The 13045-nt window shown below is 45.0% G+C and overlaps 1 protein-coding gene across 3 annotated transcripts in view; it reads right to left on the bottom strand.

Moving 5' to 3' along the window:
• Positions 1 to 13045, bottom strand: part of PLCB1 (phospholipase C beta 1) — an 808463-nt gene that overhangs the window by 746644 nt on the left and 48774 nt on the right. For all 3 annotated transcript variants that reach the window (XM_088478043.1, XM_088478041.1, XM_088478042.1), the window contains exon 2: positions 10685 to 10762. In XM_088478043.1, coding sequence (XP_088334169.1) covers positions 10685 to 10762 — 78 coding nt within the window. The remainder of the gene's footprint in view (positions 1 to 10684; positions 10763 to 13045) is intronic.

The raw sequence follows: 13045 nt of genomic DNA, 5'->3' as shown, positions 1-13045 counted from the left end.
GCGCAAACTAGTACGAGCGATCGGATTTTGCTCGCTCGCCCAGTGGAATGAGTGACAGTAGAGGCCGTTTGTAGGTGGTAACAGGGGCAGGGCAGTAGTAACGGGGGAGTGTAGTTGCGGACGCAGGCGTGCCAGAGTGTTTTCACGCTGTTTCTGGGGCGTGCATATTTAACAGGCAGCGTCATAGTACACGTCACCTGGTTGAATTATACACTGAAGAGCTCGCAGTGCTTGCGGTAGGGTAGAGTCAACCACAAGCTCTGCGGTCAGATCCGATGGAACCCGATGTTCGGATGATTGTATATACTTCCTGGAGATGACATACACTAGTGAGCGGCTATAAACAGGCTGGTGGGTGTCTATAAACACAAAGTGATCGCTCGCCAAGACATAGTGGGCGTGATTATGCTTTGCAGAGCGAGCGGCTGCCTTGACGTCACTTTGCAAAATTTAAATACGCTGGGAACGAGCGGCCGCATCTAGTGAACGGGTCTGAATCAGGTCTTAAGGTCTAGCAAGGCCTGATATAAATTGTACTAGAACGTGGAGGAACGGGTTAAAAACTTATTTATCCACCTGTCAACATGTCTGTCTTAGGTTCCTCTGGTGCAGGTAGTAAAATCAATATGGATTTATAAGCAGTATGGCAGTAAATAAACATTAAAGTGCCATGAATATTAAAAGTTCATAGTCCAGTGTATCCCAGCAGGCTTCGATAAGAGCCAGCGAATGCTAAAAACGAAGCTTAGAGCATCTAACAAGTTTACTCCCTACAGACTTATATTTCCTTTTCACCTGCTAAATATCATCATCATGCTAAGGGCCAAATGTACTAAGCTCTGGAAAGTGATAAAGGAGCGTGATAGAGTAACAACCAATCAGCTCCTAACTATAATTTTTCAAACACAGCCTGTAACATGACAGTTAGGAGCTGATTGGTTGGTAGTTTATCACTCTCCAATGTATCACTTTCCAGAGCTTAGTACATCTCCCCCTAAGACTTCTCTCCTTACATGTTTTTTAAAACTTCACTTTAGATACATAAAAATATGCTAGCACCCATTTTCAAGTACCCCAAATTTGACAGGACTACTTATTTTCACCAAAAAATACTACTTAATGCCATTCTTCACCACTTTTCCAAGGAAGCTAATAACAGGGATTTTAAACAACTTCAGTACCCCAAATAGTTTTATTAGGGCTATTGGAACACTACTACATTGATCCCCAATGTTAGTGCATCTTTTTGGGGGGTTCGGACTAATTTCCCCTATTCTGACAGTAGTTTCTGCCTCTTCCGCATTCGCCGCTTGCCGTTTTCGCCTGGTTTGCAACTAAATAGGGTGAATACCGGGGACGTGCACGATAAGTTTTTGCGTACAAAACCCGCGATGTAGGCAAAAAGTCGGGCAGAACTAATTGAATATGGTCCAAATTCTGACTTATAAATCAATTCTACTAAAAGACTTAGGCCCTCATTCAGAGCCGCTCGCTATTTGCGGTCGTTCGTTCTAAAACAAGGGGTGGCTATTCAAATGAACCGTTCGCTAATTGCGGTCTGTTCACGCCTCTAAGTCTGAACGAGCGAGCAAAACTTGCGGTTGTAATTTGAAAAATACGCCCCCTTGCCGCTCGCACCATACGTCATGTCCGCTATTTATTAGATTAATCGAGTACATCGAACAGTGTATGAACTGCTCGCTATTCTTGTGGCTGGTTTTTTCAACCGCTATTTTGCAAGCAGTTCTGATTAAAAAAAAAACAAGTGACGTGGTCAATGACGCTGCTGTATTAATTATGCACTCCCTTGAAACGCCCGTTTTGACCTTTAAACACGCCTGCGTTCGAATTCCACATCCCCATTTTCAAGCACCTTCCCCTGTTACCACCCACATACGCCTCCTTCTGTCACTCAAAATAGCAGGCATTCGCTTAATAGCGAACAAACGATTTTCGGCCTACACTGACTGGTTCGCGCATGCGTATTAAAATCCGTACGCATGCGCAGTTGTGCGAACATCGGTCAGAACAACTGAGCGGCCGCTTACGAGCGGCTCTGAATCAGGGCCTTAGGCCAGTATTCACTTTGGAGCGAAAAGCCAGGCGGAAAAGTATCGCCGTATTCAATTTGAAAGACTTTCCGCCTAGGAGGAAAGTCAATGCAGTGTATTAGGCAAAAAAAAGTTTCACCTATGAATAGCAGGCGGAAAAAAGTGCAGAATTGGGTTTTGGGGTGCAACGTTGCGGGAACCCCCCTACAGCCTTCGGACAGTCCTCCAAAGGTAAACCGCATCAATTTTTTTTTTTAAAAAGACTGAAGAACACCCCAAAAAAATCACTTTAATTTTGGGGGTGGAAAAAAAAAAGTTGGGGGACAAAGTTAAAAACAAGCGAACTAGACTCTAGGGGGGTCTCCAAGTATGCCCCATGTGTTTTTTTCATTGCAGGTGCTTGCGGAAAGTGGATTTTTCATGATTTTTTAAACTTAACTTTAAAATATGCTGGCCCCCATTTTTCAGTACCCCAAATCTGCTGGGATGTTATTTTCTGCAAGAAAAAATCCTGAATAGTATTCTTCACCACTTGTACAAAAATGCTATTTAGCAGCTATTGAGCCTGTTTAAAAACAACAAATACCTTCAGCAAGCCAAATCAGGGGGTTGCCATAGCTAACCCCCATGTCACAGCATCTGTTGGGGGGTGTCAGGTTGATTTCCCCAAATTTGACATGACTTTCCACTTTTTTAAGTTTCGCCGGGTCCAGTTTTCGCCTACTTTCAAATTGAATACGGTGATACCCGGGCACGCGCACAATACTTTTCCGCCTGCAAAACAGGCGCAGTAAGCGAAAAGTCCGGGAGGCGGAAAAGTATTGCGGGTCCGCTCAAATTGAATACGGCTCTAACAGTGTTAACTGATAAACTGAAGAGAGAAGCCAGAAACTCTACTATGCCAAATACAGCACCAAGGACAACAGCCGTGCACTAAAAAGCAATTAATCATCGTGCTTATACACATCATAAAGCTCACAGAACGAAAAGGAGACATAATAAATACATTAAATGATTTCAAAGGCTGATGGCAGAGCAAACAGAATTAATACAGGGGAAATGGGAGATTCAGAAAGTAAAGAAAATGAATTAGCTGTCACATTTGATATACTGAACAAAAAACACAGATTATACAAGTCATTTTTTGTGGCATTTCGAATTGAACTCTTTGACTGATACTTTGAAAAATGGGAAGGTTTTATGTAAATCAGCAAAGGTTCATCACACTCAATGCCTGGTGCACACATTTCTAGTGAAAGGAATTCAGTCTGCGTTCACTGATATTATGTAGAGAGTGCAAGGTGAGGTTCCAATCTAGTGTCTACTTTGGTTGGTATAGGCGTCCGAGTCTTACACATGATGGACAGTTGCTGTGAAAGGGCAGCTAAAAAATAAATGGAAGGAACATTATAAGTGAAAGGGAATAAACTTATTTGACTTTAGATTTAATACTGGTGGTCCTTCTCCAAACAGTTTAACTCATTAGTCATTAATTAAGCTGAGGTAATATCATTTCACTATCGCACCTCCCAAAACAAAATGAAGACATAATAAACCCCGGTCTGATGTGAACATGCCGTGATCTGACTCACCCAGCCACTCCAGCATGAGATGAGGCCACACTTACTTTGGACATTCCCCATTTGGGTCCAAACACTGGAACTATCCTGACAAAATCAGGATAACTGGGAGGCACTATATGCTCTACTCCTTATGTATGAGGCTGCCCTATCTGAGGTTTATGGATTTTGCCCACCGGTCCTCAATCAGTGATTGGGTGTCTCCGCCAATAAAGAACAATATCATTATATTTTTGATTATGTAAGTTGAAATCCCTGTTCTCTTGTGTCTTCCATTGCTGGTAGTAATAGACAAAAAGTGAAAAGTGTCTGATAATGCCATTGTTTTAATCTTTAATCCCATTATTAGCCATCTCCAGTGACTTCCATCATAGGTTCCGATGGAATCGGTATGATTGCGTCCGGCGGTTTGGAATCCCGATAGCGGCTGCCCGACATGGGTGAAAATCCCAATCGTCCCTAAGGTAAGTATTCACTAACCTAATTCCCTCCCCTAACCCTCCTTAGGGGTGCCTAGCCCTAACCTTCCCCCCAGTGCCTAATCCTAATCCCCCCTCTAAATGCCTAAACCTAACCCTCACTTCCCCACCGCCTAAGCCTAAATCACCCAGGGGGGTGCCTAACCCTAAGTCCCCCCCCCCCGGGGGTACCTAACCCTAACCTTCCATCCCCCTAGCCTAACCCTAACCTCCCAGGGGGTGCCTAACCCTAAGTCCCCGTCCCCCCGGGGAACCCTAAACCTAAGCGGCTGTCCGTGCTCGGCGCCCAGCATCACTTCGATCGGGATGCCGGGTGCCGGTCTCCCGGCGTCGGTAAAATGACAGGTGTCTAGATTTAGACGCCTGTCATTTAACCCTCACCGGGATAAAGCAGTCGGAAAGCCGGTTGTCGGGTTAGGTCCGCCGGCTTCCCGACTGCATACTGTTCCGATGTGTAATAGCTTCTCAAGGAAGAGTATAGTATTATCTGATTGCCCATCCTTTAGAGTTGTTTTAAACTATACAGTAATATGCCATGAACAAATGTAGTTCTTGTACATCTGATTTACTCTACATGATATACCCATGACAACAATATAAACTTTTCTGTAACGTGTTTCATATATCAATATGCCTACTTAATTTATGTAGTGTAGGCCAAGGGTTCAGAATTCCAGAAATACACAGAACGATTTCAAACAATGTAAATTATATTCTCCAAGGCAACAGAGCAACAGAGTAAGGATATATGTGTCCAAGGAACAGTGCTATCATTACATAACCTACATGTTCCACAGAAATGAAAATAAATCAGTATAAAACACTGTAAAGGCAGGAAGGTGCATAGAGATTGGGATACAATATTTTCTGCTATATGTGTCATTTGCTGACCTGGTTAATGTTGGAAATGATGTGTGTGTACAGGTGTTGTAATTTGCAGAGCTGTTAGGCACACATCAGCGGATGACTCAAACTATGAACAGCAAGGTTATTTAAACAGTGGTCTTGGTTTATTGAACTATAGTAGTTACAGCCGTACTCACTGTTACATGCACACTGGCAATGGAGAACAGTTTGAGTGGAGTGGGGTTCTATACAGCTCACCAGCCAGTGAGTGTATGCTGCAAACGATAGCGGCACACGGATGCTGGAACAGCTTTATATGTAGGTATTAACTGGGTCTCTCATGTGAGCTAAGCAGGAGACTACTGTCTCCCACCATGTCACTCTTCACAGTACAGACAAAATGGCCCCTGGATATGATCAGTACTGATCACGGTGGCCATTTTCGGACAGAGCATGAAGCCTCCTTGGAGTACAGGAAGTTTAGAGTTTGCCATTTCATCAGCTAATGTGCACACACACACACACACACACTATAACTATATATATATATATATATATATATATATATATATATATATACACTGTATTTCTAAAAGCATTTTTTTTGAAATATGATAATTCCACAGGTATCAACTCGTTGTGTAGGCATATAGAAAAAATAGCCGTTTTCTAGGTACATCTGTATACCTGATTGTTAATACAAATATCTAATCAGCCAATAATGTGGCAGCCAAACAATACATAAAAGCAAGAAAACATGGTCAAGAGGTTCAGTTGTTAATCAGCCCAAACACTAGACTAGGGAAGAAATATGATCTAAATGACTTTGACCATGGAATGATTGATGTTTCCAGGTGGCGTGGTTTAAGATTTTTAGGAACTGTTGATCTCCTGGGATTTTGACACACAAAAGTATCTAGAGTGTACAGAGAATGGTGAGCAATACAAAAATACAATTACCCTTTCAGACATACCGAGAATCCCGGGAATTTGGCCTGCCTCAGCCAAATTCCCGGGTTGCCGCGTATGTCTGAAAGGTACCTACACGTTCCTGGGTAGCCGACCCTTCAATCGACCAGGGAATTTCCCGGGGCTTAAGTCCCGGGAAATTATCCTGCTTATGTCTGAATGGTGCTACCCGGGAATTTACTACTCCTGGACTGCACCAAGTAGCTTTTACATTGAGTTGGCAGCGCAGAGCGTCCTATAGGATGCTCGGCGCTGCTGCTCACCACCCCCCGCTCCGGTGGCTGTGTACAGAGAACCCCAGCTGGATGCTGGGTACACCCGCCGGCGGGTCTCTGCCACAGTGGGCCGCCCGCACTCCCGCTGGACCACCCGGGCAGGTTTAAATAATTTAATAATAATAAAATAAAATGGTGGTAGCGATTGGTGGGCTGCCTGCTGCATGATGATAACATCATCAGCGGCAGCCGGAGAGGGGATAGGTTAGTAAGGGCAGAGGAGAGGCAGGTAATATTAAAAACTAAAAAACCCTGCTCTTGTCTGAAAGGGGTCTACCTGTAGTGTGACAGTGGGGTGTCGACCAAATACCCAGGAATTTGCACAGGAGAATTTCCCGTCTGAGCAGGATATTTCCCGGGTCGTATGTCTGAAAGGGGTATTAGTAAGCGGCAGTTCTGAAAGAAGAATGAGCAGACTGGTTCAAAGCAGACAGAAAGGCTACAGTGACTCAAATACTCAAGCATTACTACAGGGTTGGTTAAAACATGGACAATAATCGACATGGTTGATATGCCGACATTCAATATACTGACAGTCAAAATATAGACAGGGATATACTGTAACTAAGACATGGTCAAAAGTTAGACAGTATTTAAACGGTTTAAAATATTGTCGTGGACAAAAGGTCTTGACCATGTCAACTTTTTTACTGTCGATCTTTTGACTGTTTACATTTTTTTCAATGTTGACCTTTTGACCATGTCGAGCTTTTGACTGTCAAAGATATGACCCTGTGGAATTTATGTCCATGACGACCTTTTGGTTGTTGACCTTTTGACCATGCCGATGTTTTTGCAGATTTTTTTGGGTGTCGACCTTTTGGCTGTCAACTTTTTGACTACATCCCGTTACAACAGTGGTATGCAGAAGAACACCTAAAAAAAACATAATAAATCAAACCTTGAAGCGGATCAGCACAAGACCGCACCAGGTTCCGCTCCTGACAGCTACGAACAAGAAACTGAGGTGAATATAACTTTCTGCTGCACAATGCTGATGGTAGGGTCAGAATTTGTCGTAAACAGCGTGAATCCATGGACCTTTCCTGCCTTGTGTCAACGGTTCAAGCTGGTGATGGTTTAACGGGGTGGGGAGTATTTTCTTGGCACACACTACACCTTTAAATACCAATGTAGCATTGTTTAAATTCCACAGTCAATGCGAGTATTGATGGTGTCCATGTGCAGCCCTTTATATTCTATGGCTGCTTTTGCATCATACTGTATGTCACATAGCACATGTCTTTGCAAGCTAGTTCCACGAACATGACAATGAGTTCAGTGTACTCCAATGACCTCCACTGTCACCAGGTATCACTCCAGTAGGGCACCGTTGGGATGTGGTTGATTGGGGAGATTGGATGGATGGGCGACCGACAAATCTGCAGCCAGTGCGTGATACTATTGTGTCATCATGGAACATAAACTCTCAGGAATATTAACAACACCTTGATGAATCAATGCCACAAACATTTCAGACTGTTCTGAGGGTAAAAACCGGGCTTACAGATGTGTCCACATACACTTTTGCTCAAATTGCATCAAATAGGCTAATGTACCACAGAATTTGGGATTTAACCGTGCCAAGCATATTTTTCTTTAAACATGCGTCTTAGAATCAATATGGGGGCCGCACCGGAGGGGGTGACACCAAAAAGCCGGGTCCTCCTTAGTGGCAGGAGCCGGGTGGTGCAGTGAGACATTGTCCTGCAGCACTCGGTTCCTGTCATAGAGTAGGAGCTGACAGTGCAGGCACTAGTATCCGCAGCAGCCGGGAGACTTGCCTGCCTTTCTGGCGGGTCGGGAGTGACACCCGATATTCGGGGGGTAAGTAAGCCTGCAATAAAGTTTGTGCACTTATAGGTAAATAACTTGTGAACCTATTTGCAATTTGATGAACTCCAATGCCTATGAAGATCATCTCTATTGTACAGTAGAAACAATGGTTAAGCAACAGTGTTAAATTAATATAATAATTGTGTAATGTCTGTCCCTTCTCCAACATGCATGTACAGTGGGAGCCGGGGTGTGTACCAGCTGGCAATGGCTCCGGCTGCTAGGAAGACGAGACAGGCCTAGCTAGAGAGGAGGAGGACCCGGCCAGCCGACAGGAACGGAGTAAGCATGGGAGCGGTTGATGAGACGGAGCAGAGCGGGAGGGCCTGCGGATGGGACAGAGGGTCTGATTCAGAGCCGCTCGTAAGCGGCCGCTCGTTCGCTCTGAGCGATGTTCGCACAACTGCGCATGCGTATGGGTCGCAATGCACATGCGCCAACCAGTCAGTGCGATCGGAAATCGAGCGCTCACCAAATAGCGAGTGGCTGCTAATTTGAGTGACAGGATGAGGCGTTTGTGGGAGGTAACAGGGGAAGGTGCTTGTGAACGGGTAGTGGTGATCCGAACGCAGGCGTGCCAAACGGTCAAAACGGGCGTTTTAAGGGTGTGCATAGTTAACAAAGCAGCGTCATCGACCACGTCACTTGGTTGTCTCTTAGCCTGAACTGCTCGCATGATTGCGGTAGGATAAACCTACCACAAGCACTGCGAGCAGTTCAGATGCATTTCGATGTACTCGATTAATCAAATAAATAGCGGAGATGACGTATGATGCGAGCGGCCAGGGGGCGTCTTTACAAAATAGCGAGCGCATGTTTTGTTCGCTCGCTCAGACATAGAGGCGTCAACAGACCGCAAAGAGCGAGCGCTCAATTTAAATAGCCGGCCCCTTTTTCTGACCGAGCGAGCGCAAATAGCGTCCGGCTCCGAATCAGGCCCCATGTACAAAGACAAAGGGGCAAATCTAATAGGGTGAGAGATTAGAAAATGTGAGAATTTAGCAGTAAACTGTCACATTGGTCGAGTTTTATCTTCAAAATGGGAAAATATCGGGATGAGAGGTTAAATCGTCAGAGTTTTTTTTAAGTTTAAAAACATGGGAGTTTGCCTGTTCTCGGACTCTATTACATTGGGCGATTTTAAAAAGAGTGAGAGCTTACTGCTAAACTGTCACATTATCTAAACTCTCACCCTATTACATTTGGCACAAAGGACCTCATTCAGAGCCGCTCGCTCCCACTGTGCATTCGCAAGCGGCCCGATGTTCTGCGTACGCGCATGTGTGCGATTCGTTCTGCACGTGCGCGAGCTACACACTGCGATCGCAACCCTCTCGCTCGCCCAGCAAATGCAGCCCAGGGTAATGAGTGACAGGAGAGGTCGTTTGTGGGTGGTAACAGGGGCAGGACACTAATAACAGGGGGTTGGAGATGCGAACGCAGGCGTGCCTGAGTGTTTCAACGCAGTTTTAGAGGCGTACATAATTAACAGGTAGTGTCATAGTACACATCACTTGCCTTTTTTTTACACTGATTTACTCGCAATGCTTGCAGTAGGGTAAAGCAACCGCAAGCACTACGTTAGCATTCGATGGTGCTCGATGTACCGATGTTTTAATACACTTCCTGGAGATGACGCGTGCTGGTGGGCGGCTCTGCCTGTGCGATTGGGCGTACGCTCAGACAAAGTGGCCGCTCTCTAAGACATGGGGGGCATGCTTATGCCTTGGCGAGTGTTCGCTTCCCGTGGCGTCACTTTGACAAATTTGCATACGCATCCAGCGAGAGTACGCAGATAGCGAGCGGGCCTGAATCAGGCCCAAAGTCTGCATTTCTGTGACTCAGTACAGGATGCAATATCTCCTACATAATTTACTCCAAGGACAAATGCATAGTGCATGTAAAATCTATTCACCCACTTTATCATTTATTTACATTTCATCTTCTTACATTGTGGAATAATAATGGATTTATTCTGAACTTTCCACATGTCAATGCAAAAATGTTCTGTACTGGCAAGTAAAAAAACCATACCAAAACAAAAGTAAATGCATCTGTGAGTGATGCTAGAATTGGTTAGAACATTTTCAAAGGAGAGCTTCATCATGAAGATCAGCGGTGTCTCCTAACCTGTTTGGCCAGAGGGGTCTGTAATTGTGTGCATTGTGTAGGATCGCAATCTCGTGCATGCGCACAAATCAGCAGACTGGCCACCTTCTAGGCACTGCATTGGATGTAGCTCCTAGAAGCTCGTAAGGGCTTCCGCAATATTAGGGGAGTGGTGATAAGGCATACACACTATGTGATCCGCGCGATATATCATTCCGATCCGCGTCAGAACAATATATTGTGCAATGGATCACGTAGTGTGTACCCAGCTCTTCACAAATAGATCCATGGCTGTAATTGCAGTTATTTGGGTTTTTTTTTTCATTTGTTATGAAGAAACAACTTTAAAGTTGTTTTTGTTTTTATATTTGACATTACAGAATATTTTGATCACAAACTATACTATTTTGAATAAATCCGTTACATTATACAGTATTAATTAAGAAAGTAAAATGTGTAAAATGCCACAGGGGGTAAGAACTTTTTATTTCCACCGTACAGTCACAATAAAAATTAAAGTGTTGTATGATTTGTATTACCTTGTTTTGGTCCACCCAGTGAAGGAAAAATCCATTAGGATCCATTTTAAGGACAACAGGATACACAAGAGTAGAGTCCTACAATTAATAGAAAGCAACATCATTAAACTATTTGTATCTTTTAAATCAGACTGTAAAATCAAGAATACACATTTAATAAAATATGCAGAGGAGCTGAGGCCTGCACTGTAGCTGTTTGGCTTCACCACCTTCTATTTAATGTCTTTAGGTTACATACATTAATATCAGACTATTGTTTATTGCAGCTTTATTTGAACATTTTCAACATTCAATTGTGAAAATACTGTGCAGCATTTTTTAAAAGAATGACCCCAAAATGCTATGACACAATACAAATATACACAAGTACTATATAAATATATTAAATACAATATAAGTATTGCAATTTTTTTTTTAATTGACAATAAACAAACACAATCATATGGTATAAAAACAATTTAGGGCATTTAGGAGCCTATTCATCATCAAAGCAGGTGAAAATGCACATTTTCACCTGCAATTGTAAAAATGAAGTTATCGGGCCATTCATCAAGAAGGTAAAGCAGGAGATATCACAGATATCTCCTACTTACCTTCCTCTTGCGGAATGGCCCGCTGTCCCCATACACTGGTATGGGAACAGAATTCATCAAGCTCCGAATATACAATATTTTCAAGGCTTGAGTGCGGGAGCATTCGCCATCTTCAGATGGCGAGTGCTCCCGCTTGTGGATCGCAACCTGCTCCTTCCATATGGGAAGGAGTCCCGGGTTGCGAAGAGAGATCCTTTCAGATCCCTCTGTCCCTGGTCCGGCTCCTTCCGCCAGACGTCGAGGCTCTTGTGCGTATGCGTGACGTGTAGGTCACGCATGCACACTTGCTTCAATGCTCCGAAAAGAGACAGCTGATTTTCGAATCAGCTGTCTCCGCGCCGAGCCTTGACGATTGGCCTGGCGCTTATTCATATATTTGCAAATGTATGTAACTAATACCTCTGAATCTCTATTATTATGTAGGATTTAAGCATTTTTTTTGATCTTGCTACAATGTGCTGGAGGGCAAATCCCTTTTTTTCTGTGTTCAGTGTAAACCCCGCCCTTTACAAGCACCTGTGCTAAGTCATTTAAGCTGATCTGAGCAACCAACATACTTTTTTACACTACACACACTACAAGCAATAACCAGGGTCACGAGCGTCTTAAGAGAGGAGGGGGACGGTGTGCACTCCCCGTGCGGGGCCCCATCCTCTCTTCCCGGTGGCCGGCAGCCGACTGACGCGGCCGGCCAGCCACCGGAGCTTTAGTAGACTTCAGGCACTAGAATGTGCCCGGAGTCTACTGCGCATACGCAGAACGCCGGGAAAATGACTGCGGCTTCATTTTCCGGTGGTCTGAGCAGTGCTGACACGCGCCGCGAGACCACGGACAGGTAAGTTTAAAATAATATGGGTGCAAGGTGTGCGGTGCGGGGCTCCCCTGGACCCGGGGGCCCGTGTGCCCCGCACACACTGCACCCATTATAGATACGCCACTGACTAGGGTTATTGCTCGTGAACGTGCAGCAACCCGGGTTACTGTGCAGTGTGAAAGGGACAGGTTGAAATAAGCCGGTTGAGAGACCCGGCATTTCAACCTTGGTCACGAGAAGGGTTGAACGCGTGTTCAATCCGGCTCGTGGTGCAGTGTGAACGGGGAACCTGGGTCGATGCAACCCAGGTTCCGTTCACTGCATAGGAAGAGCCGGTGTTCGAGATGAGATAATCTCCAAGCGTCGGCTCAGCATGTGATGGCGGTGATGTCATGGAACCAACATTAGTGCCAGGCCGCCAGTCTGAAAGGGGTCTCAGCTGGGTCGCACGCAGGTTGGGTGCATGAACAAAATCTTGGGTGCGACACAGCATACCGATGTGAAAGGGGTATTACATACCTCCCAACATCGGAATACCCATGAGCGGGACTTTCGGCACACTCCAAGGCACACTTGAAAGGGCTCATGGCCTCGTGTCCATTAGGCCATGTCCCCTGGATTATACCATTTTGGGGGCATGAACTCGTGTCATGCCCCCATTGCACATCACACTGGAGGCAAGCCTAGCACTACGGGAGCCGCTGGATTGCCCCCTGCCTCTCCCAGCACTTAATGGGCATCATGCACATGAGCACAGAATCCACTGACCTCTGTTCTGCTATGCAGAGTAGCAGTGCCAGTGTCCCCACCAACCTCTTGATCGCACACAGTACACTGCGGTCCGCAGGTGGGATGGAGGGACAGTGCCCAAAAAGTAGGACTGTCCCACTCAAATCAGGATGGTTATAAGGTATGCACTTACCACTACCCCCCCTTACTGGGAATACACACCTC

This window comes from Taudactylus pleione, unplaced genomic scaffold (assembly GCF_031769625.1).
Source record: "Taudactylus pleione unplaced genomic scaffold, aTauple2 ptg000206l, whole genome shotgun sequence".
Lineage (NCBI taxonomy): Eukaryota > Metazoa > Chordata > Amphibia > Anura > Myobatrachidae > Taudactylus > Taudactylus pleione.
The sequence above is the reverse complement of the archived record's forward strand: the minus strand, read 5'-3'. Positions and strand labels throughout refer to the sequence as shown.